Below are 23,839 nucleotides of genomic sequence, written 5' to 3' on the forward strand. Positions count from 1 at the left end.
AGTAAGAATATATGGGTGTAAGAACATAAGTGTTAAGGGAGGTTGTTGGGTTGATGCAACTGGGGAAGTTGGGAATTAATCAGGGAAGGCTTCCTGAAGGATTTAGGTTTTTAGGAAGGTTTTGAAGATGAAGAGAGCTGTGGTCTGGTGGATTCGAAGAGAGAGAGAGTTCCAGGCAGGAGTAATAGCATGAACAAGGGAATGGAAGCAGGAGAGTCAGGAGTGAAGTTCAGTTAAAAGATGTGATTGGGAGGACATTGACCCTCAAGACTGTATTTTGGGCCCCCCTCTCTTCTCAATTTACTCTCACTCCCTTGGGGAGTTCATCCACTCCCACAGCTTCACCTAATACCTATGTTGCAGATGGCTCCCAAATCTACCTTGCACACCCTAAAATCTCTACATGGATGTCCCATAGTCAGCTCCAGCTCAAAATGTCCAAAACTGAACCCTTCTCATCTTCCCTCCCAAATCCTCTCCTCCACCTAAATTTCCCATCACAGTGACTCTTCCCTCTCTTTCATCCCCCATATTGTCTGTCACCAAATCCTGTCAGTTTCCCTCCATGACATTTCCAGCACCTGCCAGTTCCCCTCCTTCCAAATGACCACCACACCAGTCCAAGCATTTATCATAACCTGGATTAACTACTGAAACAGTCTCCTCACTGATCTCTCCCTCCCCACTGTTTCCCTTTTCCAGTCCATACTTTGCTGGATGTCTCCCACTCCTCAAAAACCTCCAACTATTGCCCATTCCTCTATGCATGAAGCAGAAACTCCTTCCTGACCTTTGGCTTCAAGGCACTTAATCAGCTCTCTCCCGCCTACTTTCCAGTCACTTCTCCCACTACACTCCAGCTCACATTCTTCATTCTTCTCAGGCTAACATTCACCGTGCCCTGTTCTTGTCTCTCCTATTGCTATGCCTGCCCGCCCTACTTTCTGGAACTCCCTCCCCCTCCACATCCAGCAGATCACTACTTTCCCCATCTTCAAGGCCCTCCCCAAACCATATCTCCTCCAGGAAGGCTTCCCTGACTAACCTCTCATCTCCTCACCTTATTTTCCCTCTCTTCTGCATCGCCTATGCACTTGGCTCCATACCCCCTGAGCACTTTGATACTCACCCCACCCCCCACTCCTACAGCATTTACGTACACAGAAATATTCTTATACTCTATCTCTTACCCTGTTTGTAATTTAAAGTCTGACTGCCCCACTAAACTCTAAGTTCCTTGAGGGCAGAGATCGTGTCTAGTGACTCTAGTAAACTCCCCCAAGCACTTAGCAATAACAATAATAATACAGGTTGTCCCACATGGGGCTCACAGTCTTAATCCCCATTTTACAGATGAGTTAACTGAGGCACAGAGAAGTGAAGTCACTTGTCCAAAGTCACACAGCTGACAAGTGGTGGAGTCAGGATTAGAACCGATGACTTCTGACTCCCAAGCCTGTGCTCTTCCCACTAAGCCATGCTGCTTCTCTAGTACAGTGCTCTACAAACAATAATCATCAAGAAATTGGGCGTGGACTGATTAATAGAAGCAGATATGCTAGAGTTATAATAACCATGCCCTAAGGGGACAATTCTCCTATATCACTGAAACTTGACATGTCAACCACCAGAACATAGTTTATTAACCCTTTCTCCCCTACACTGAACAGAGTATGGTATATTACTGCATGTGCTTGATTATGAATATTATATACACATGCAAATCAATATCAGTCTATTAATCAAGAGTAATCATATCAATATTATTCCTTTAATGATTTTCCTGCTGTAGAGCATCACCATCATTAGCGTCATTAGAGAAGCAGCATAGCTTAGTGGAAAGAGCATGGGCTTGGGAGTCAGAGGATGTGGGTTCTAGTCCTGGCTCTGCCACTTGTCTGCTGTGTGATCTCGGGCAAGCCACTTAATTTCTCTGTGCCTCAGTTACCTCATCTGTAAAATGGGGATTAAGACTGTGAGCTCCATGTGGGACAACTTGATTACCTTGTATCCACCCCAGTGCTCAGAACAGTCCTTGGCACTTAACTTATAGCATTATTATTATTATTATTATTATTATTACCAGTATGGACTGAGCACTTATTGTGTACAGAGTTCTGGAGAGAAGAGTACTAGGCCTCTGGGGAACACACACCAGAAGTACAAGGTATATCCTTGAAGTGATTACAATTGAATGGGGTAGAATAGAGGACATGAATTTACAAATACAAATACAAATACAGGAGGCAGCATGGCCTACTGCAAAGAGCCTGGGACTGGGAGTCAGGTGATTTGGGTTCTACAACCCACCTGCTCTGTCTCCTTGGGCAAGATACTTAACTTTTCTGGGCCTCAGTTTTCTCTTCTGAAAATTGGGGATAAGATACTTGCTCTCTCCCTCCTTGGGACCAAGTCCCATGTGGGACAGTGGTGGGGTCCGAATCGGATTATGGTGAATCTACCCCATGCTTGGCACATAATGAGGTCTCAATAAAGACCATGATTAGCATGAGAATATATAAAAATTCAACACCAGCCTTCTCCCATTCTGTTATCTGTGGCCTCTCCCTCCCCAGGCCTCTTGTCAACCAGCTACCAATGACCACCCTCATCTTCAATGACCACCTCCCAACCCTCCAGGCCTGGTGAAATTAGTCATAGCCCCAAGTCCTCCAAGATGGGGCAATAAAAAAGGTCTCACCTTGACCTCCACTGAGTGGGGGTGGTGCAGCAGGTCCCCTCCCTGGGGGCAACACAGAATTGCACATGCTCTGAGTAGTTTTCAACTCTAACCTGGTCCTAGAGAAGCAGCGTGGCTCAGTGGAAAGAGCACGGGCTTTGGAGTCAGAGGTCATGGGTTCGAATCCCGGCTCGGCCACTTGTCAGCTGTGTGACTTTGGGCAAGTCACTTAACTTCTCGATGCCTCAGTTACCTCATCTGTAAAATGGGGATTAAGACTGTGAGCCCCACGTGGGACAACCTGATTCCCCTGTGTCTACCCCAGCGCTTAGAACAGTGCTTGGCACATAGTAAGCGCTTAACAAATACCAACATTATTATTATTATTAGGCTACATTGTTACATTACTGATTTACCCCACCTCTAGACTGTAAACTGCTTGTGGGCAGGAAACATCTACCAACTCTGGTTATATTCTTCTCTCCCAAGCACTTAGTATTACGCTCTGCACACTGTAAGCATTCAATAAATGACTGGTTGATTGTTGAGGATGGAAACAAGCACTGCCTATAGACGTCCCTGTAAAATATAGTCCACGATACTGTAGGGCAAGAAACAAATGTACACTCAGCTCTCGGAGAACACAGGGGTTACTTTCTTGACAAAACCCGTGGTAAGGAAACTAATGTTATGACTACAGCAGGCCCGCCTTGATTGACGCCATATGCATGCGCAGAACCATTTCTTCCAACAACGAATCGGTGTCAGAAGAACGTTCCCTAATTCCCTAACAGCTTTCTACCCAAAACACACAGTCCAAACATATGTTATGGGAGAACTGTATGTACAGCTGAAAACAGCTCTCCCTGTTGCTGCACAACTTGAACAAATTAAGTTGGTTTTTATTTTTATCGGCTTAATCGTGAATGTTGCAGTCACACAACAAAGCAGAGTATATGGCTTTCTCTGTTGCACTTCCATTTGAGTGAAGACATAGCCAAATGAAAATTAAGCAGCTAAACAGCTTTAAAAGCTATAGAATATATGGTACTTCAAAATGACTTTGCTATCAAATACTAGAAGAGAAACCATAAAGGAAAAAAAAAACCTATCTGAAAAAGAAGCTGTACTTATGCAGGGGCTAATGACCATCTAAAGGAACGATTTTGCATGGTTACATCCTCTTTTAGATTCACAGCTGCAGTTTCACAAGAGCAGCCATACATCATAATCTGCAGCCATTTTAGGCTAGCCCAGTACTTCAAAGAGCAATACAGGCAGTAAGGAACTGCTAAACGGTGAATGAAAGTTTCCATTCAACAACAAGTTCATTTTGATCCCAACGATTGGGGAAAAAAATTCACAGTATTACACAGGATTACAAATAAGAGAGAGAGACCACTTTATCAATAATAGCAAGTGACAGAAAAGTGAGATTCCCCTTCTACTTTACATATAGGGAAAGCTCATTATAGCATCTTGATAGGTATGGCATCAGTTATCAACTATATTATCGTGCTCCTAAAAACATCAAGTATTAATTACATTCTAGGGTCCTCCACACAGTTTTATTGATTTAATGGACACGATTATTTAATCTTATGCTTCACTCTACCCACCTACATATGCTATTCGTACTATGATTTATGGTGACATTTTACATAAAAGTTAATTTTTTTAAAAGTCTGTTGTGGGGTACTTTGAAATCTCTGATCTTCATAATTAAACCTAACCATCTGGACAAAAATCTTCATTCACTAAATTAGTCACAGATTTTGTGGGCAAGCTGAGAAAATAAATGCTATACTCAGTGCTAGATTTACAACCACATCCACCACAGCACAACACTCTCTCCAATTATGCACGCACATTGAGGCTCAAATAACATAGATTTAACTATAGCTCACTGCACAACACATTTTTGCAGCTTATTAATATTATTCACCAGACTTTAAAATAGGTTAAAACAGATTTATAATGAAGCATACTTTTTTATCACCAGCATTATCAAAATAGCATATACTGAGCACCCACTATGTGCAGAGCACTGTACTAGGTGCTTGGGAACATATTCTGGAAGTAAAGAGCAAACAAAAATAATCTCAGTCCCTGCCCTTGAGGAGATTATCATCTAATGGGGAGGACGAGCAGCACAGACTGCCAAATAGATCATAGACATAAGAGTAGACATGTAGATAAGAATGATAAAACCTAAAATAGATACCTAGATAGATTTTAAATAGATAAAACCCATGAATGCGGAGGTAGCTGACTCAGTGACATGGCCAGGAAAGTGGATGATTAATTGGGGAATAACTCTTGAAGGAGGTACCTTTTTTTAGGAAGTCTTTGACTGAGGGGAGGAACATCAATTAGGGAATTTGAGGGGGAGGGGCAGGGAAGGTGTGAGCAATGGATTGTAATTGGGAGAGACACTTGGGAGGGACAGTTAGAAAGTTATTTTGGGAGGAGCAGAGTGTGAGTTGAGCAGTAGCAGAAGTGAGAAGATAGCTAAAAGGGTATTCAATCAGCAAGTATTCCAACAACAACAACAAAAAAAACCGACTGTAGTCTCAGTCTCCTTTTCTCCCCCCTACTTGCCCAACAGTGACTCACACTTAAAATAATATTTTGTCCAAATGTTTGAGATAAGCACTATCAAAAGAAAAAAGTTGACACTAATTCTAAAATATGTGTCAACTACCATGAAATATGTACTTTTACTTTAATGCACTAAGTTCATTTGAAACTTTGTTCTGAACACATTTCACTGGATAAATACCTGGAAAGGAAACTCCAATGTGCTAATGTGAATCAGCATATGGAGAGACCTGAAATCAAGTAGGGGCCTGTGATTTAAGGTCACTGCCTAGCTGGTAAACATTTGCAAATATTCTATTATCTCCATCATTCTAAAACTGTGCAGGCTTCTCTGCTAGAAGAGATACTAAATACAGTCTCTAGAGCTGTATGGCCCCAGGTAAGTCGAAAAAAAAAACAGTTTATGCAAAAGAATTATGCGGAAGGCTGTGTTTTAATATTAGCTACGCCTGTGTTTTCATTTGTTATAGCTCTCCAAAGAAATGATTTTACACGTGTGGATTAATTGACAGAATTAATTTTCAAGGAATTTCTAAAAATGAGAATCACTTTTTAAACAGAAGAATTAAAGTACAGACAACACTTAATTAGGCAATAAAAATATCGGAGATGGGGCAGGTGCATTCACATTTAAGAAGTGGATAAGCTCACCTGACATACTAACCTTTTATTCTACTTTTCGAGACTTTCATTCAATAGTATTTATTGAGCGCTTACTATGTGCAGAGCACTGTACTAAGCGCTTGGAATGAACAAGTCGGCAACAGATAGAGACAGTCCCTGCCGTTTGACGGGCTTACAGTCTAATCGGGGGAGATGGACAGACAAGAACTTATCTGATACTTATCTGATACTTATCTGAGACTTATCTGATACTAAATTTATCTGAAGAGGCAGCATTTCTGTGTGCTTTTAAAATGAACTTACTAAGCCACCTGGGTCTGATTTGAATGTATTTGCTAGGTATTTTTTTCCTCCTTTATTTTCCCTCTCTAACATTAATCAAAACATAGACACGATTCAATATTGGTAAGAATTTCTAGCAAAGATTGAAACTTGTTAAACCCAGTTTCATGACTGAAGAGCCTTTGAGCAGTTATAAATACTATCATTGGCCATTTTTATCTTAATGAGTTGGATCTGTGTCAGCAATTTCCTCTATCTTTTATCGGCCCTTTGGTTCCCACAGTAGAATGAAGTTTAACACTGAGTGAATTTTAAACAACTCCTCCATCGAGAATTTTCACCTTTATTTGCACTTTTGGGGCTTCATCTAACTAGTCATTATGATAAGAATATACAAGACACATACAAATTTGACTTAGTAAGATACTAAGTCATTGGAACTACTGATGATAAAATTCAATTTCCAAATACATTTGGATTTATACCTTTTCCTTTTTGATTTTATTAGGAATGAAATGAGAGCTTAAAGTTTAAGCAATTGTATTTGATAGTCTTAAAAATTCAAGCCACCTAACACAGGAAACTCTGAATAAAATTTACACACATCCATGCATCAGTAATGAACAGCACACCATATAAATGACTAGCTGAATCCTCTCCCTGCTCCTGCTGGCCACCGAAAATATTGGTTTGACAGGGGTTTTGAAAAAATAAAGACTGTCTTGTCTGCCCATGCTCATCCATCCACTTCCCCCCATTTGACTCCTTCCAAAAGAAAATCCTGATGATCAGGAAAGCCAGCCTGATCTTGCCAATGCCATGCAGCTTTAAATTGCTACACCAACAGAATTCCGATTCTAGCACACCAACCAAGGTTATTTCTTTTTTTTTCCGGGGTCACTTGTAAACATTGCTTTCTGATTTTTTACATATATAATGTCAGGACTCAATTTACCAAGTATGTAATTTTTTTCTTTACCTGCAATTTGCCAGGGTTGTAATTTTAACATTTCAGAAGGAAATGGTCTTTTCACTGCCAGGATTGAATACTGAAAGACCCACTCATAGACAAATATGCTTATAATTATCCTGTGAAAAACAGGCCATTTCTCAGATTACATTTAGAAGTATATAAAGGGCGACAGTTATATAAAGAACAGCAGTTTGAAATGAGGCGCTCAGCCGATATAAAAATGGTTTTTGGTGGGGTTTTATTTCAGAAAACATACTCTGTTAGTTATTTTCTTTAGGCTCATTTAACCAGATTGATTGGAGGAACCAACTAGTATTATATTAAGAGACAATTCTGTGATTCCTTGCTTCAGACTCTTAAATCAACGAGTCATTGATAGATCTTGCAATTCGCAGGCAGCCTGCCAGGAGCTCTTCCAAAAATGTTGTCCCACAGTTTAGCAACAAGCAGAGGCCTTTCTATCAGCACTTACTACAAATTAATTAGGGCACTGAAACAAAAGCCCGGCTTTTCACAACCCTCTCTCATAAATGTCTACGTGCAGGCCAAATGGCATTTCTAAGAGGCAGACTGAAGAAAATGTATCAAGTTTATTCAGATAAACAGAGGCGTTTCTCCATCCCCACTCCCCCAACCCCACCACCAGTCTCTCCTTTCCTGAACTCTTCTTTTTTTCCCTCTTCCTTTGCCGCCCCCCCCCCCTTTCCCCCACTGCTTTCCCTCCCTTTTCAATTCGGTCAAACAAAAGAGGCAAACTCATCCTCCTCAAACCGGGTGACCCTTGGCTAGCAGAGCCTCCTTTTGTCAGGTTTCTGACAAGACAACAGAAACTACTAACTCTTCCCTGCCCCCCACCTCTTTGTCGTTTTCAAAGACATGCCCTTTGCTCAGCAGTCCTCACCATTAAACAATTCATTTTTCCCTTGCCTTCGTCGAGAAAGGAGGTAAAAGTAGCTGAACACAGCCACAGAATCTAAAACCAGACATTCATTTCCTGCACCTCTTCGCCTACTTCTTTCACCTCCTTGTCCTTAGGATTTGACTACCCAATAGGTCTTAATCTGTAAACAAATGATTTGCTCTACAATTAAACCATTCATTTTTTTTCTTTTTTGCCTTATATGGGTGCTTGGCTGCTGTCCAACATGGAGGCTCATAGGGTCTCCTATTATTTGGCGCTCATGACGGTTAGAAGGCAATAAGCTCATTTGGAGTTTATAAAAAGTATAAGCCGTCAACAAAAGCATGTAATGCTTCTCAGATGTGCTATGGCTTCTGCAGGGAGAATTAAGAGTGTTGTGTATGTTTGAATGTTTTGTGCCTGTGTGTGTTTTAAATTCTGGCCTCAATTAAGAACTTTGGTGTCCTTATAAAAGTTATTCTACCTCCAAATATGCAAAATCCACTTGAACTCCAACCATGGATGTGGTTTCCTTATAATGGGGGGGGGCGGGGGGAGAGAAGCAATGGTAATCTGACCTCATTATAGGATAATTACAGGACCTCAATACTGCACTTAAAGTGTTAGTTAAAAGTTTCATATAACACTTCTAGAATCCTTCATCAGAAAAAGACATCACTGAGAACACTAAAAACAATTATGAAAGATTGTGTGTAAAACAAAACAATCATTGCCCTCATCTTCAAAAACATCACAGACATCTTAAAGACAAACAGCAGCAAAACCCTACTGAAGGTTGAAACCCTTCCATGGAACCCACTTGTGTCTTAATGATATTTAACAAAGTATATGGCTTTGTTACCCCGCTAATGCTAGAAATATTTGCTACTCATTTTTCCTTTTTTGGCAATTCAGCTTGGTAGGTCTGAAAATGATGAATGGAGGCCATTTGTCGGATTACATTCGCATAAGGGCCTCCCCTAATTGGCCCAGGAGTTCACCCGATTGACAGTTCAGCTACCCAGGAGTGCTGGCGGCCCTGTGTTTCCCACCTCATCCTTCAAGGACTCTGGGGAGTGCCTCAAGGCCACCCAGGGTGGCAATGGGTGAGAGGGCAAACCTAGGGATGGAGAATGTCCAAAATACCATCTGCCAATCACGGAGGCATGATGTCATTCATTCAATCAGATTTACTGAGCGCTTACTGTGTGCAGAGCACTGTACTAAGTGCTTGGAAAGTACAATTCAGCAATAGAGATAATCCCTGCCTGCAACGGGTTTACAGTCTAGAAGGGGGGAGACAAACATCACAAGTAAACTTGCATCAATAGCAGCAATATAAACAGATTTATAGATATATATGTCAAGTTTACAGAAAGATTCAGATGCCAGTGTAGCATGTGAGGGTCCAAAAATGTTGATCCTGTCCCACAAGCCCAATTACTGCAAAGGTTAAACTGGCATTATGCATCTAACTTGCCCCATTCAGAGATTCTGGTCTGACACACATGCACAAAAAAAATCTTAAAAACAAGCTTTCTCTAGGCAGACACAAAGTATAACACCAAAGTGTCAATACTATGTTTGTACGCAACAACAATATTGATAGAATACCAACAGCCAAATTTGCAGATGCACATCTTGTTTAGTAATGTTATCGATTTCAATAATTTACCCAAAATCAAATTCTCCAAGCCTTTTAACACAAACACGCCTTTTGCCAAATGGAGAGTGCTAAACCATAATAAAGATTTACACCTACAAATTCAGCTATGGTTGCCATAAGTTAAGCAATGTTTCTGCAGATGTGTAAGCAGACATATCATATAGATCAGTACTGGTAAGTGAGACTAACTTTAAGGGTCATTTTACTACTTCAAGTTAGCTACTGCTTGATGCTATAACCCAAACATTGTCTATGTAAAAATGCTCATACCAACACCTTTGAGAAAGGATAGTGCTGTATAAAAGCACTTAAACCCATTGAAGATCTGAAAGGTAGCACAGTTAAACTGGGCCTCTCTAAATAGATATGAATGTTCCAGGGCCTCTCCTAAGTTTTTACTCGGACAATCACGTTTTCTGCTTTTAGGTCTCAACACATTTGCACGTGCACTTTATGTGATTTCATATATGGCTATATGTGACCGTGCAGAGGTTTACATTTTTTTTAGACAGTTAAATTTGTTTGTCCTATTTGGGCCAAATAATGATCCCTTAAACTTCTAATGCTAGCACTGTAGCTCTTGACTGATGGATGAATAAGGAAAGAAAAGTAGACTTTTGGTCTTTGCAAAATCTTCTAAAATGTAAATAAAGAAAAGATGTTCATATTAACACATATTGCAAGAATCTCTGAATCCCAAAGTGGCAAAAAACAAGTATTAAAAAAGCATTATTTTTTAAAACTATACTATTTTAATTTCTTAAATGCAATATGTTTTAAATAATCTCAAAAATCTGGATATTTACGGAGAAACTATCTCCAGACTTTTTTTCCCCCAAATTTACATTAACCATTAGACTTTTATGGGGAAATGCAAACGCTGTAAGTTACTAGTAAACGGTTGGAAACTTTTCCTCTAAAAGTAAATTCAGGCTCAAAAATAAATATTCAAGAGCATTAATTTGTTTCTAGATGTATGCGTGCAAGTAAAACAGCAGTCATAATGTGGACATTTCAGTCACATTTTGCAACTAATTGGAAGCAGATTAGAATTCCGCCTCAGGGGAACGTTGTCAAACTAGAAGCTGGAGCAAATGAAGAAAGAGGTGAAAGCATCGTGAAGAGCTGACAGATTTACAGTGCTCAAGGCAATAAACGGGTACTAGATGAAAATGAATGTGCTTCACTGTATTGCATGCAGTTCTCTCAGTCACAGCTCAGCAGTAACAGCAGAGCTATGAAACTATTGTTTTCGGGGGAGGTGAGTGGGGGGAAAGTAAGAGGACAGGGAAGCCATTTCCAAAGGCGTGTAAAAAGCAGACACGGAAACCCAGCAGTTTTTTGCAACCCCGGATCGAAATTATTCATTTACTATGGAAAATGGGGGGGGGGGGGGGGGTTGTGCTAACAATCCAACCTGGAGATAGATAAACTGATGTAGGCAAATGTCAACAGGAGAAAAGCTTCTTTTAAAAAAAAAAAATGAGAAGAAAAGAGAAAGCAGATTGTGGGGGGATAATATAGCCATGGTGTAATGGAAACAGCTGCTCCTTTTCTACTTCAGTGTCTGGCATCTGCTGCAGCATCATGGGAAAGGCTGGTGAAGGATTTGGACAAGAAATGCAAATGTAGACAATTGGTCGAATGGATTTTGATTCTAAAAAATCTCAACTGCTCTATTTTAAAATGGGGGGGGGGGTTCTTTTTGGAAACAAGCATGCAATAATACTATCTGGAGTTAATACATATCACACTTTTATTCTAGTTAGGTTATCAGGAAAAATAGAGTATATTTCTCTAGAAAATTTAAAATGAGTTAAAGTCTCAAATGTCAAGTTGCTCTATGCATCTTCCAAAATCTCAGATTTGCCCCATATTGAATTGCATAGTCCACTATATGGTAGGCTCTCACCATCCCAATTTTAAAATTCACAAAATTTCACCATCATCACTGCTGAATTTTGAACTAGTTGGAGGGTCCATTTCTATCTTGTGCCTGTTTTCCCCTTCGATGCAAAGATTCAGTTCTAATTTCATTTCCATCACAAAAGAAATAATTGGCAAAGAAATGAAACCCAGAAACACATAACAAGTAAAGTGCTGCTGTTGCTCTATAGTTATAAGCCTATAATAAGGCCCAGATTTGATAGTATTATCCATGTACTGTGGCAAACCACACACGAATAAACAGTTCTCCATGAAGAATGAAAACCCAAAGGCCAAACCCTTCCAATTCAAATATTAGTGTTGCTTTTAACATGAGCCATCCACAAAAAAAAATCAGCCAAAGAAGGGACAGGAAATCCAAAAATAATTTGGTCTGGCTGTATGCAATAGTCAAAAAAAGGTTACAAGATGCTTTTGACTCTTCCTGATGGCTAAGGTGGAGGGGGGAAAAAAAGGGCGGGGGTAGGTTGTCTGAAATCAAATACATTTTCTGAAAGCACAAATACACTTCTAAAGGTGGCTTGTTGGGGGAACAAGTTAAACACCACCGAGGTACCAATTCAGGAGCTAATGTGAAAGACAAAAGGTGCAAAACCGAATTGTGCAATGTGAGTAGCCAAGGAGGCCAGATGGGCCTCAAGCTTTCTTGGGAAACTGAGCCTAAACTCAGGAGCTTTCTTTAATCAAAAGGATGAAAGGTGACTTCTAGGAGTTTACCAAAGTGTGACCAATTGGAGCTTAGTCCTCGGTTGCTAATTGAAGTATATAAAAGAGTCAGTTACTTAAGACACACTACAAACACATGCTTTGCTTTTTTTTTTTTTAATTTCACTGCCACATGATAAAAACCAGAATCAAGTTGACTGGTAGAAGATCAGTGCAACCAAAGAGCAAGCTATTATTTCAAACTGTCATGGGAAGGCCATAAAATTGCTACCAGGTCTCCTCAAGTTACCCTTCAATAAAAAGAAGCCATCAGGGAAATAAGAGGAAAAGAAAACACATCAAAACCTTTAAAGTTCCTTTAAGTAAAATTATACTTCTGTGGCACAATGCCATTTGCTCTCTGGCTAAGACAATTCCACAATCTGAACATCAACTTTCTAAAGACATTACACACTACACAAAATATAATCAATATATTTTTATTTGTGCTTTTAACTGTAACAGCTGCATTCATATAGCATTATTGGAATATGCCTAAATGTCCCTGTAGGCACATTTTTCTTATGTTGCTAGCTGACAATGAAAATTCCCAGAAGGCAAAAAAAAAAACCAAAAACACAGTGGTTGAGCTGGAGTAGTCACAGTGAATAATAATCAAACTGAGAAAACAAAAAAAATGAGAAAATGTCATTGAAAAATCAACACCCCATTAAAATAAACAATCCAAATATTCTTCTTTCTCCCCCAATACTTGACTCTTAATAAATCTACCTTAATATTTAAGTACTTCACATTGCCGGAACTGCTCTATTTCAAGATCAAAATGTGCTTCAGGTATTCTAAAAAACAACCTCGATCTCTTCTAGAAAGGAGGGGGGCCTTTTGCGGGGGGGGGTGGTTATGGAGCTATAGGTTGTAAGAGAAGATGAGGAAATGTTCATTTCATATTATCAAATGACTTGGTTTACTTTCCGTTCCACACAGTGTCTGCAAAACCTATCTGTTCATAGTTTAATACATTCTCATAGCTATTTCTAACCAAAATTCAAACAACCATACATAATTCAGCTTCAGGTATGAAGTGCAGAATTCTCACCCTCTTAATTTTCTTTCAGATTTCACTGCAAACAATTCAATTGCTAGTCAATCCATTCTGAAGTTTTACAGCCCTTCATTCAAATGCAAAGACTTTGTGAAAATTGCCAAAACTATTTAGTTCAGATTAAATGGAATTTGAGACAGAGAGCAGTCGCTAGTTACTAGTGAAACCGGGCTCCAAAATAAGTGGTGGACAGGTTCTTCATACATTCAATACTAGAAACCCATGAGATGCTTTTTGGTATAGACCACTTTCTAAGATTAGAAAACTACATGCAACTAATCATTTCAGGGTATTGGGCCTCTCGTTCCAATGCTAAATACCAATAACTCACTTCTGACATGTATTAAGCAATCAGTAGGTGATACTAATATTTTTCTAAAGCCATTCAGGTGGCAAAGTCACAAAATGTTTTTTGTTCAAATGATCCTTCAAATATTGATGCACATAGGTTTAAGTACAGTTGTTACATTAGATTTATTAATATGAAGACATGTCATTTTGTAACTGTGGGCTAGGAAAGAGAAAGTCCATTAATAAATTGGACTCTATCTAAACTGTTCTCAATCTCTTACGAAAATGTAGGGACAGTTTTGAGATACAGGCAGTCAAAAACTATGTTGTGGAAAAACTAATTGTAGAAAACCTGACCACTAAGATAAAATACAGAACAACTTGGTTTTCCCATTTGCTATCAAACTCTTTAGGAGATATGCAAAATAATTATCCTGGTTCAAGGGCAAGAAATTGGATGAGTCCCCTGAGGTCCAAGTGTGTTTCTGGAAACAAAACACATTTTCCATTAGAAAACTCTTTTTAGATCTGAATCTGCAAAGGACCTCTTTCACACTTGATGCCAACTGAATATGTGCATAAATGGCACCACAGATAATCATGTCATGTATTTATTCATGTCAGAGGTAGTCATATCACAGAGATAAGAATATTAATATTTGTGGATCCATGCACCACCAGTCCCATCTCAGAGCCAGCATCCTTGGCTCCTCTGGTGCCAACCTACTCTCTGTACCTCAATTGTCATCTATCTCACCGCCAACCTCTCACCCACTTCCTGCCTCTGATTTGGAACACCCTCCCTCTTCATATCTGACAGACAATTACTCTCCAAACTTCCAAAGTCTTATTGATGGCACATCTCCTCCAAGAGGCCTTCCCTGACCAAGCCTCATTTCCTCTTCCCCCACTCCCTTCTGCATTACCCAGATCAGCCCTTTTATTCACCGCCCCTCCACCCTGCCCCCAGTCCCACAGCACTTATGCACATAGCTGTAATTTATTTATTTATATTAATGTCTGTCTCCCCTTCTAGACAGTAAGCTCCTTGTGGGCAGGGAACGTGTCTACCAACTCTGTTATAGTGTACTCTCCCAAGCACTCACAGTACAATGTTCTGCACATAGTAAATGCTCAATAAATACAATTGATGAATGATTGATGTCTGCCTGCCTCATTAGGAACACTTAAGGCTTCTCCAGCTCCCAGTCTTGTGCCCCAATCTCACTCCCACCTGAGTGGCTCCAGGATAGTCCCCTGGGGCCAGATAGGCTGAAGTTGGGATGAGAGAGACTTTAATCCACTAGTTATCCCAGAGAGCAATGCACTAAAATGTACATTCTTAACATCCCTCCCCACCCCTCCCCCCAAAAAAGCCCTATCTGTATGACCAAAACCTACTCCTTTTCGATACTTCTGTGCTGAATTATGACCAAAAAAAAAGCACTAGCAGTGTCAAACTGACCCACTGGAATACTGGCTGAATCCAGGTGGGCCAACCCATGTGGGTTGATCTGGATGACACCTGTCTCCCTGACGCTCCTTGCTGGCTCCCAGCTCAGAGCAGGCAAGGAAATGAGGAACCAGATAGGGAACAGAGGATGGAAAATGAAGGGCACTAGCCCTTCTAATTGTCCCATTCTTAAAGTGTTCATACTGAGAATTTCCAATATGGATTCTGAAGTCAGCCCTACCTTGATAGCAAATCTACCTGTATCTATCTACCTGGATATAGAAGCAGATCTACTTGGGGCTGCTAAGAAACTTGTGGATTCTTCAATCTTTCAAACGCACATTGACTTTGCTCCTAAAACGTCTAAACGAACTAAAACTCACATTTAGACTCATGATTTTAAAATGCATAATACCCATCACCTTTCAACTAAATAACTATCACTTTTTAATTCCTAAAAGGTCCCAGGCCCCACCCACCTTTGGAAGTGTATTTAGGACACACTTCAAAAACTGCAAAAATACATCCCAGTCCCCCATCGTCGTCCCCCGGGTCTCCCCATCCCCATGGCACATCCAAGGCACAAAGAAAGACTCAGTTATAGGAAGGTGGGGCAGCTCCTGAGAAATGGCATGGCCATGCTGCCCAGATCAGCTACCATTTTAAAAGCCAGAACCCACGTTTGTAACCAAAAAGAAAAAAAACACAAAAAAGGTAGATTTATGATTTAAGTGCTTGTGACTAAAATAGCTTTCCAATTATCATGGGCCTCTTAGGAAGAGCAAGAACGGTTATGTGTTAATGATCCCAACCAGGGGTCCCTTCTTTACTCTTTTGTCAGAACCAGAGCAGATCCTCCCCGCAGCTTCCCCATTAACATGTCTGTTTCCTGTCAGCCCACTCAGAGATAATGTCATTTATCTCCAGGCAGCACAAGACCAGTCATTAGCTTCAGTAAAAGGCCTCAAACAAAGGCCGGATGGTGTTTTATCCTGGCCTCTTAGTCTACAGCCAAGAATCTTATTACCTAAGAGTCCAGAACTTAGAAGTTATCTTTCAAAGAATATTTTTCCAGGTCTCAACAATTCTATGTCACCGCTTTGAACAGTAAAACATCCTCCACATGGAAATTTCTAGTCAGTGGCTTTATCATGTACAATTAGGTAACTGATAAGGGCTCACTCTAGTTTTCCTCAGAGAGTCTTTTTTTTCTTTGCCTCTGGGGGGAAAAATTGACAGAATAATTCAGGTACTAGCTAAACAGTAAGATCTTTCAAGAACTGACCCCTGGTTGTGTTTGCCTGCAGGAACTGAAGCACTATTGTAAGTTGTTCAGTGACTAAGCTTCTGGAAATCTTTTAAATAAAAATGGAACTAGTTAAAATAAATGTAGGAACATGTGTTTTCACAGTCCTGCTCAAATTATTGCAATTTCAAAAAGTTGCTATGAAGTACCAGGTGAACTTTTTAAATAAAAAAGTAAGAGTCAAAATAGGAACAAATCTCAGCTTTTCAATTCCTGGCTTTGGGCTGAAAACTAAGAACAGATGGTACTTTCCATGTTCTTTGAATCTGGTTATTGAACACCTCTGTGGTTAGGGGAGATTTTTCCTTAACACTTTCAACATACATTTCATTTACTGAACTATAAAATGCTGCTTTGGAAAAACAAGTCCTTATATAACTCAAATTAAAACAACCTTGCAGCAAAGTGATTTAACACGAAGAACACGTTTAACCTGATGACACCGGACCAATCAATCCATTCCATTCCTTTTTACAGAGTATTTACGAAGTTATTAAAAGTGGCTAAATTACTGGTGTCCGGAGGAAAATATTTAATTGTTTTTAATAGAGTCAAATAACCTTGCCACCTCAACTGGGCAGTTTTTTTTCCTTTTAAATCTTTTAGATTAGCCTACATTATTCCAAATGCTGCACTGTCCTTGCCAGGGAATTCAATCACAGGATCTGGTCACACATATTCTAAGGTCCATCGGTTCTCACAGAGAGCTCTCCTGGTTAAAGGGCAGCACCTCTTCACCCAACTCAAAAAGCACTGTCACACTACTAGACAGGGCTATAGAAAATTAAGGACCTTGAGCACTGCTTATTGTTAGGCACCCATAGTTACCCATGTTTTTAACAGCTAAATCCCTTATGTAGCTTTCAAAACAGTCTGCTGTCAAACAACAATAGCTTTTGTTCTTTAATTACAGCAAGTGACCTTTCTGCCCTTCTATTTCACAGGGGATACACTGCACCCTCTAAGCAGAATTTGTACCGGGCAAGTTATTGAAAAGCATATCTCCATAAATTCATTAATCAAAGCATGTCCTATTCTTAAATGGCTCACACCCACTTGTAAAATGTGCACAGAATTCCCCAGTGAAGTGTAAAAAAAAAAACTGCTCTACGAGAAAAAATTGGGTTACCCTTCACTTGTGGATTAATTTATGGAAGGCAACTTTCTGATGTCAAACACAATTTTAATGAAAAGCAATAAAATAATATAGGAGGCATAAATTATCCTCTGGATTATTACCAGGCTGATTCACTTTAAACGGACAAGACATCTAGACTATTCAGCCACTATAAATGTACGGCCTTAGACCAACTCATTTTCTATACGCTACCTGCCAGTACCAAGATTTTTTTTCTAACTCTGTCAGAACCAGCTGTCCAGCTATTTGACGAGAAGCTAGTACAAATCAGTGATTGTTCGGCCAGTGAGCTTTACAAACACAAGAGCAATTGAAATTAGGAGGCCGCTAACGGGCCCCGATAAAGAATGCTAACGCGAGGTTATTTTGCGTCAAAAGAAAGAGGGTTTTAACACACCAGATCTAAGGCGTGGCCAGACTCCCCGTCAAATCCAGTTATTCAAGCATGTCACTGGTGGTTTAACCACAAAGTGGATTGCAGAAATATGGCTCAAACATCCTAGAATTTTAGCATGTTTTGACTGTATCCACATATTAAGGGAGTGGCAACTTTTACAACATACTTGCGGTTTCTGCATAAAAGAGTCACTAGAACAGTCACTGATTTAATTAGATTTCATAAAATCTGATTTATCATGTTTTACATGACTTTCAGCAGCGAAGAAAGAGAAACAAACCAAAAATAGACATTTAAGGGCGCTGTGAAAATTAAATGGTGACAGCAACTCCTGAAAATCTACTCGGAACTTTCCAGAGAAAATAAATATAAACAATACAAATATACAAGACTTAGGTTTTACGATTTAAACTCAACATTATCTGGCTCTTGAACAATTGATTGTACAGGTTTAATGGCAACGTGTCCAACTTTAACATTAACAAAACTGAAGGGCTAAATCTAAAAACTCTAAATTTATTCAGAAACACCAGGGTTTGATTTGAAAAGTTCTGTGGAGATCATTTCAATGCAAAATGACTCCTCTCATATCTTTTAATTTATAAAATATAAAACCCCACATATTTTTAGGCAGGCTTCTAAATTGAAGTTTAACGAATTGGAAGAATTAAAAATTGCCACTTTGGCCAGCATTTACACAGGCTGTTAGATCTCCATGTACCAAGCAGGGAACACTTTGAAAAAAATAAAATAAATTGCGCTGAGATACAGGGCAGGAGCTAAGGGACCTAGATGAAGATCCTGATTAAGCCAAGCCTCCACATTTCCCATTGCGGGATTCAGTCCCAGGAAACCTTATCTAAAAGCAGTGTGCCATCAGCAGTGGCCATCCCTGGTAATGCCACTGCCTCCCTAGGTCTACAAAGGAGACAGCTGAATAAAAATACAGTGTCCTCTCTGCTCAGAACTTCCCTGACATGTATGCTTTTAATCTACGAAGTTTGTATTATCCCATTTACACTACCCTGACTGAAGATGACTTGCATGTATATGAATGATTTAATTATTCATTCTTCATACAATTTCCTCTGTGACTAGAGTGAAAAGAACACAAAAACCAGAAAGACTACACCACTCTCTAATCTCTGTTGCCATGACAGCAGCCTTTGAAATACTGAAATGTTCAGATTGCCAGCTAAACAAAATTGTTGAATGTGAACATTTGGTTGAAAGATTAAAAGGCTAAGGGGGATGCAGAAGGGCAGTACCTCCCACATTCCAGGCAGCCACTGAATCCAATCCCATGGCCTGACTCTTTAACCACAGCCATTGTGAAGACTGGATTAAGGCAATTTATCTAGATAGTTAAAGCAGATTAGAGAATTGCAATTTGAAGGTGATTGGCAACAAAAGTAAACGCCTACTGTCCTAAATTAATAAGAAGATTTAAGATAGTAGAGCCCCTTTCAACAGGAATGAGAAACTGAATTAAATCAAACTGAAAATTCTACTTGGATCAGAAATACCACTTTTCAAATGTGTACCGCTGAACATTCTGGTTTCAAAGAGTTCAGTGACTTCTCTCAATACTATCTTAAAAGGAAATGGAAATTCTGAAATTTTAAGTGCTTTTTTCACACGAATTTTTAGTACTTGATTATAAACTTCTAGAGGACAGGGGTCATGTCTTTTACTGCCTATGGGCCTCAGTTCCCTCATCTGTAAAATGGGGATTAAGACTGTGAGCCCCACGTGGGACAACCTGATTCCCCTATGTCTACCCCAGTGCTTAGAACAGTGCTCGGCACATAATAAGCGCTTAACAAATACCAACATTATTAAGTGCCCACCACAGTGTTCTACTTTAATAGGTGCTCAATAAATAATAATAACCGTGGTATTTGTTAAGCACTTACTATGTGCCAGGCACTGAACTGAGTGCTGGGGTAGATACAGGATAATTGGATCAGACACAGTTCCTCTTCCACATAGTTTTAGTCCCCATTTTATAAATGAGGTAACTGAAACACAGAGAAGTTAAGTAACTTGCCCAAGGTCACATGCTGCTGTTGATGAAGAAAATCACCTTACCCTTCCAGGATCACAAAATCCAAACCTTGCTACCTATCTGCAGCCCATGTAAATGTTAAAATCTGGGGTAGTCCATCTAAAATATCGCCCAAATCATAATCCCAAATTGTGACCATTTTCCTTCCTCTATCTTGCCCTGTTTCTGGCACCTGGATATTCATCAGTAACTAAGTGCAAATCCACAGTGGCCAGAACAATTTATTGTCATTTACTGTGTGGGTCCTCAGAGTCAAGAATATGAAAACAGGTGATTTAAGAACATAGCCAGATCATCTTGCCACACGCCCAGTTCCCTAAAGGATGGAAGGTTTGTTTTGGAAAGCACAACCTGTCATATTCACTTGACTTTTTAAATTACGAGTTAACAATAGCCCCTTGTCCTCTTTCAAGCTACCCTAGACTTCCCACTGCACAGAGCAACTTCTGGTCTCCCAGAGCAATTCTGAATGCCTAGTAAAAAAAACCCAGACAGGCCAGTCTCTGATCCCCACTCCTATGCACCACAAGGATACAGTTCTTAGTTTTAGGCTAGCTCTAAACACGGAAAGTGAAATGGGGATTTACAGCAATTATGTGGGGAGAATTAAGACAAAAAAAAATCCTGCTGACGATAGAGTGATATTTTGGACTTGGTTTCCCCAAGACTGGCTGTCTATATTATTCAAATATCCCACATAATAATTCAGTTCCATAATTCCCTTTGCCTGTGTAGACAATCCTGGAGGGAGTCCTTCACAGCTCAAGAAATTGATACATCCACACTCCTATCTACCTCACTGCACTATTTCTATATGTTTCTGCTTCTTAATAACTGCTCAAGCCCAAGAAGCCCCAGACTGAGCCACAGGAGAGATTCTGTTAGAGAAGGATTTTACTTCCTACAACGCTTTCTCCCTCCTGGGGTTGGGAATGGAATATAGACACCTGCCAAGCTCATTTTAGTTCGCATTTCCTTTTGTGAAACCCATCGGGCCCAGTACAGTACACACATAATTTGATCGGGGAACACCTCTAATAACCTATAATATCTCTCTGGCTAAACCTGTTCTTGCAGTGGGATTGCGGGAGGTGGGGGGAGAGGTAGTGGAGGATGGTAACAGAGGCGACCCAGAGGAGGGAGCTGGGATTTAAATCTCTGGCACCTTTTTGGAGGAGGACCTTTCCTACCAATTACAGGTGCTACCACTGCAGAAACGCCATCAATGGAAATAAAAACAGAGGTCAAGTTATTCATATGGAAAGAACCAGAACAAGAGTTAAGTGGGCTATTAATGGCACTCTCCAGCTCACAAACTGGCCAGCAGCCCGTCTGTGGGGTAAAAGTGAACTTCTCCCCAGGATCACGCATTCACAAATCCTGCCATCTGAACACCATCCTCCCAGAAGCTACAATAGCAACAGCAGCAGGCCACAGCACCAAACGGGGATTCCCCACCCTGCTGGGCGTGTTTGTTTTTGTTTTTCGGAGGTTTTGTTTTTTGTTGTTTTTACTTTAAAACAGTACCTAAAGCATGCAAAGTCATCAAAACAAGAAAGCACTTTTAAAAGTTTTAACAGATACACACAAAACACACACACACACACAGATAGCAAAAAAGGGGGAGGTGACTTGTCGTACCTTTTCAGTTTTCAGTTTCTTGATTCGCCTGTGGCTGTCCTCTTCCTCGTCTTCTTTCTTTACCAAAATAGAGTTCCCCATGAGCCCTGGATCCGGGGCACCTCCTTTGCTCCCCTCCCCTCCGGGGGCCGATGCGCTGCCCCCTGGGCCTCCACAGGGGAAGGGATTCCCGGTGCCGCCTTTGCTTCCGAAGCCATACAGATGACCCCCGGAAGGTGCCTGGCTGCCACTGCCGTTGGCATGAGCTTGGAGCAACTCATGCTTGTCCTTCCTGGATTTCCCTGCATCCTTATCCCTCTTGGAGCCTCGGCTGCTTGGGTTTTTCCCTGGTTTCTCCTCTTTGTTTTTCCCACAAGAAACTGCCCCGGGGGTGGCAGTACTGGTGCTGGTGCAGAGGGTATTGCTGTTCGGGTTGCCACTTTGACCCAGTGCTGAATTCATGCCAGTTGCCTCTCCAGGGCGCCCTTGGCCTTCCTGCCTCTTGCCAGCACTGCTGATCTCGGGAATCCCATACAAGGCAGCAGAAGGCAGAGATTTATTAGCATCCTTAGAAGTTTTACTCCTTTTCACTTTTGATTTGCTGGTCTCTTTGTGTGAGTTCCCCTGGGGAGCAGAGGGCTGAACAGAAGCAAATTTTAGGCCATCAGCTAAGGATGAGGTAGCACTAGCCGCACTGGAAGCCAAACCCCCACAATCCTTGGAGCTGCTGCTGCTGCTAGTGGTGCTAGTGGAATTATTCATCTCAAATTTCTGTCTGTCCTTCTCCAAATCAGCGTCCAAATCAATTATTAAATTCCCAACCCCAATTTCCCAATCATCGCCACTGTCATAAGTATCAACCGTGCTTGGATCCACACCTTTTCCTGTACTGGTAATGTTCACTGACATCCTGAAGATGAAATCTCTAGAATAAAAATCCGATGAACTTTCCTTGGAAGAAAAGGGGACATTCGTTTATCTCCGTTGGGCTTTTTCTTAAAAAAAAAAACAAACCCAAAACCAAAAACCCCTTCTTGTCTTCCTCTTCTTTTTCCAGCCCCAGGTATGTCCAGGTTTATACCCTTCACGGCAGGTCCAGGTCCAGCTTTCCCTGTGAGGGGATGAAAAGTCGAATAGTTCTTGTCTGGGTGTTACCAGAATAGAATAGGTTAATACTGGGGAGGAAAGGGGGGGGGGGTGAGGGGAGGAAGGTAGTTTATATATTTTCACTGCCCAAAAGCATTTTTTAAATAGAAAAATGCACCCATGAGCATCTTAATCTTAGCTGAATTTCTTAAGCCACAATCATCATACCAAAATACACATCAAAAAATCCATTTCAAATTCAGAAAGCTAAAAAAAAACTGTACTTAGGATTTGTGTTTCGCGCACATGGGTCTCACCCCTTGAGCTACTACCTCCCTGCTATACCCTCCCTGAAATGCCTGGACTGTGTAGTTTCAAAGCATCAGGCTGTGGGTTTCCCAAGACTAGTGTCCAAGATAGTTTCGAGGATCAAGGCTATTTAAACTCTAAAATTTTGCTAAAAGTCTGGGTGTTTTGCTTTTTTTTTTCCCAGTAAGGAAAAGAAAAGACACCCTCTTAATTGTCCACGCCAAAACAGCTTTTACATTTAAAAAGATAAATGGTTGACAATGTTTAACTCTGGAGAAAAAAGTATTAAAATAAGAGATAAAATGTCTTTTGAAAAACAGCATATCTAAAAGCAACCATAACGTATCACTGGGTCCCACAATTGCTCAGTCTGTTAAATATAGTACTACTGCCTGCACAGGAAACTGATTAAGACATACACTTTAAGTGATCTGCACCAAGGTGGCCCCAGTGACCGCAAATGAGTGTGTGTTTGACAAAGATCAGTAAAACGGTTTTAAAGGGCTCTGCCCCGTTTTAACAGTTGATTGTCAAAAATATATATATATACATACACATATTTCTTACCTTTTAATCCTTTATCATTTTAAAAATTAGGTCAGCAAATCAAAATGCTGTTCCCACTCGACTCTGCAACAATTCTGTGCCCCTCATTTTACTTAAACACCAAATGATCAAGAAGCAGAACCCAAATAGCTCATCTCAGCCAGAATAATCACTCGATAACAT

At 40.4% G+C, this 23,839-nt stretch overlaps 1 protein-coding gene across 8 annotated transcripts in view; it reads right to left on the minus strand.

Annotated features, from left to right (window-relative positions):
• Positions 1-23,839, minus strand: part of ZNF608 (zinc finger protein 608) — a 150,057-nt gene that overhangs the window by 124,259 nt on the left and 1,959 nt on the right. For 5 of the 8 annotated variants that reach the window (XR_005659674.1, XM_029056160.2, XM_039910910.1 and 2 more), the window contains exons 1-2: positions 23,678-23,836; positions 21,737-22,826 (exon numbers count right to left, since the gene is read on the minus strand). Coding sequence is in view for 7 of the 8 variants with exons in the window: in XM_029056160.2 (XP_028911993.1) it covers positions 21,737-22,624 (888 nt within the window). In the remaining variant the exon portion in view is untranslated. Of the gene's footprint in view, positions 1-21,736; positions 22,827-23,677; positions 23,837-23,839 lie in introns of those variants that run through there. The other 3 variants (XM_039910908.1, XM_039910909.1, XM_029056162.2) reach the window with 2 other exon arrangements.

This window comes from Ornithorhynchus anatinus, chromosome X5 (genome assembly GCF_004115215.2).
Source record: "Ornithorhynchus anatinus isolate Pmale09 chromosome X5, mOrnAna1.pri.v4, whole genome shotgun sequence".
Lineage (NCBI taxonomy): Eukaryota > Metazoa > Chordata > Mammalia > Monotremata > Ornithorhynchidae > Ornithorhynchus > Ornithorhynchus anatinus.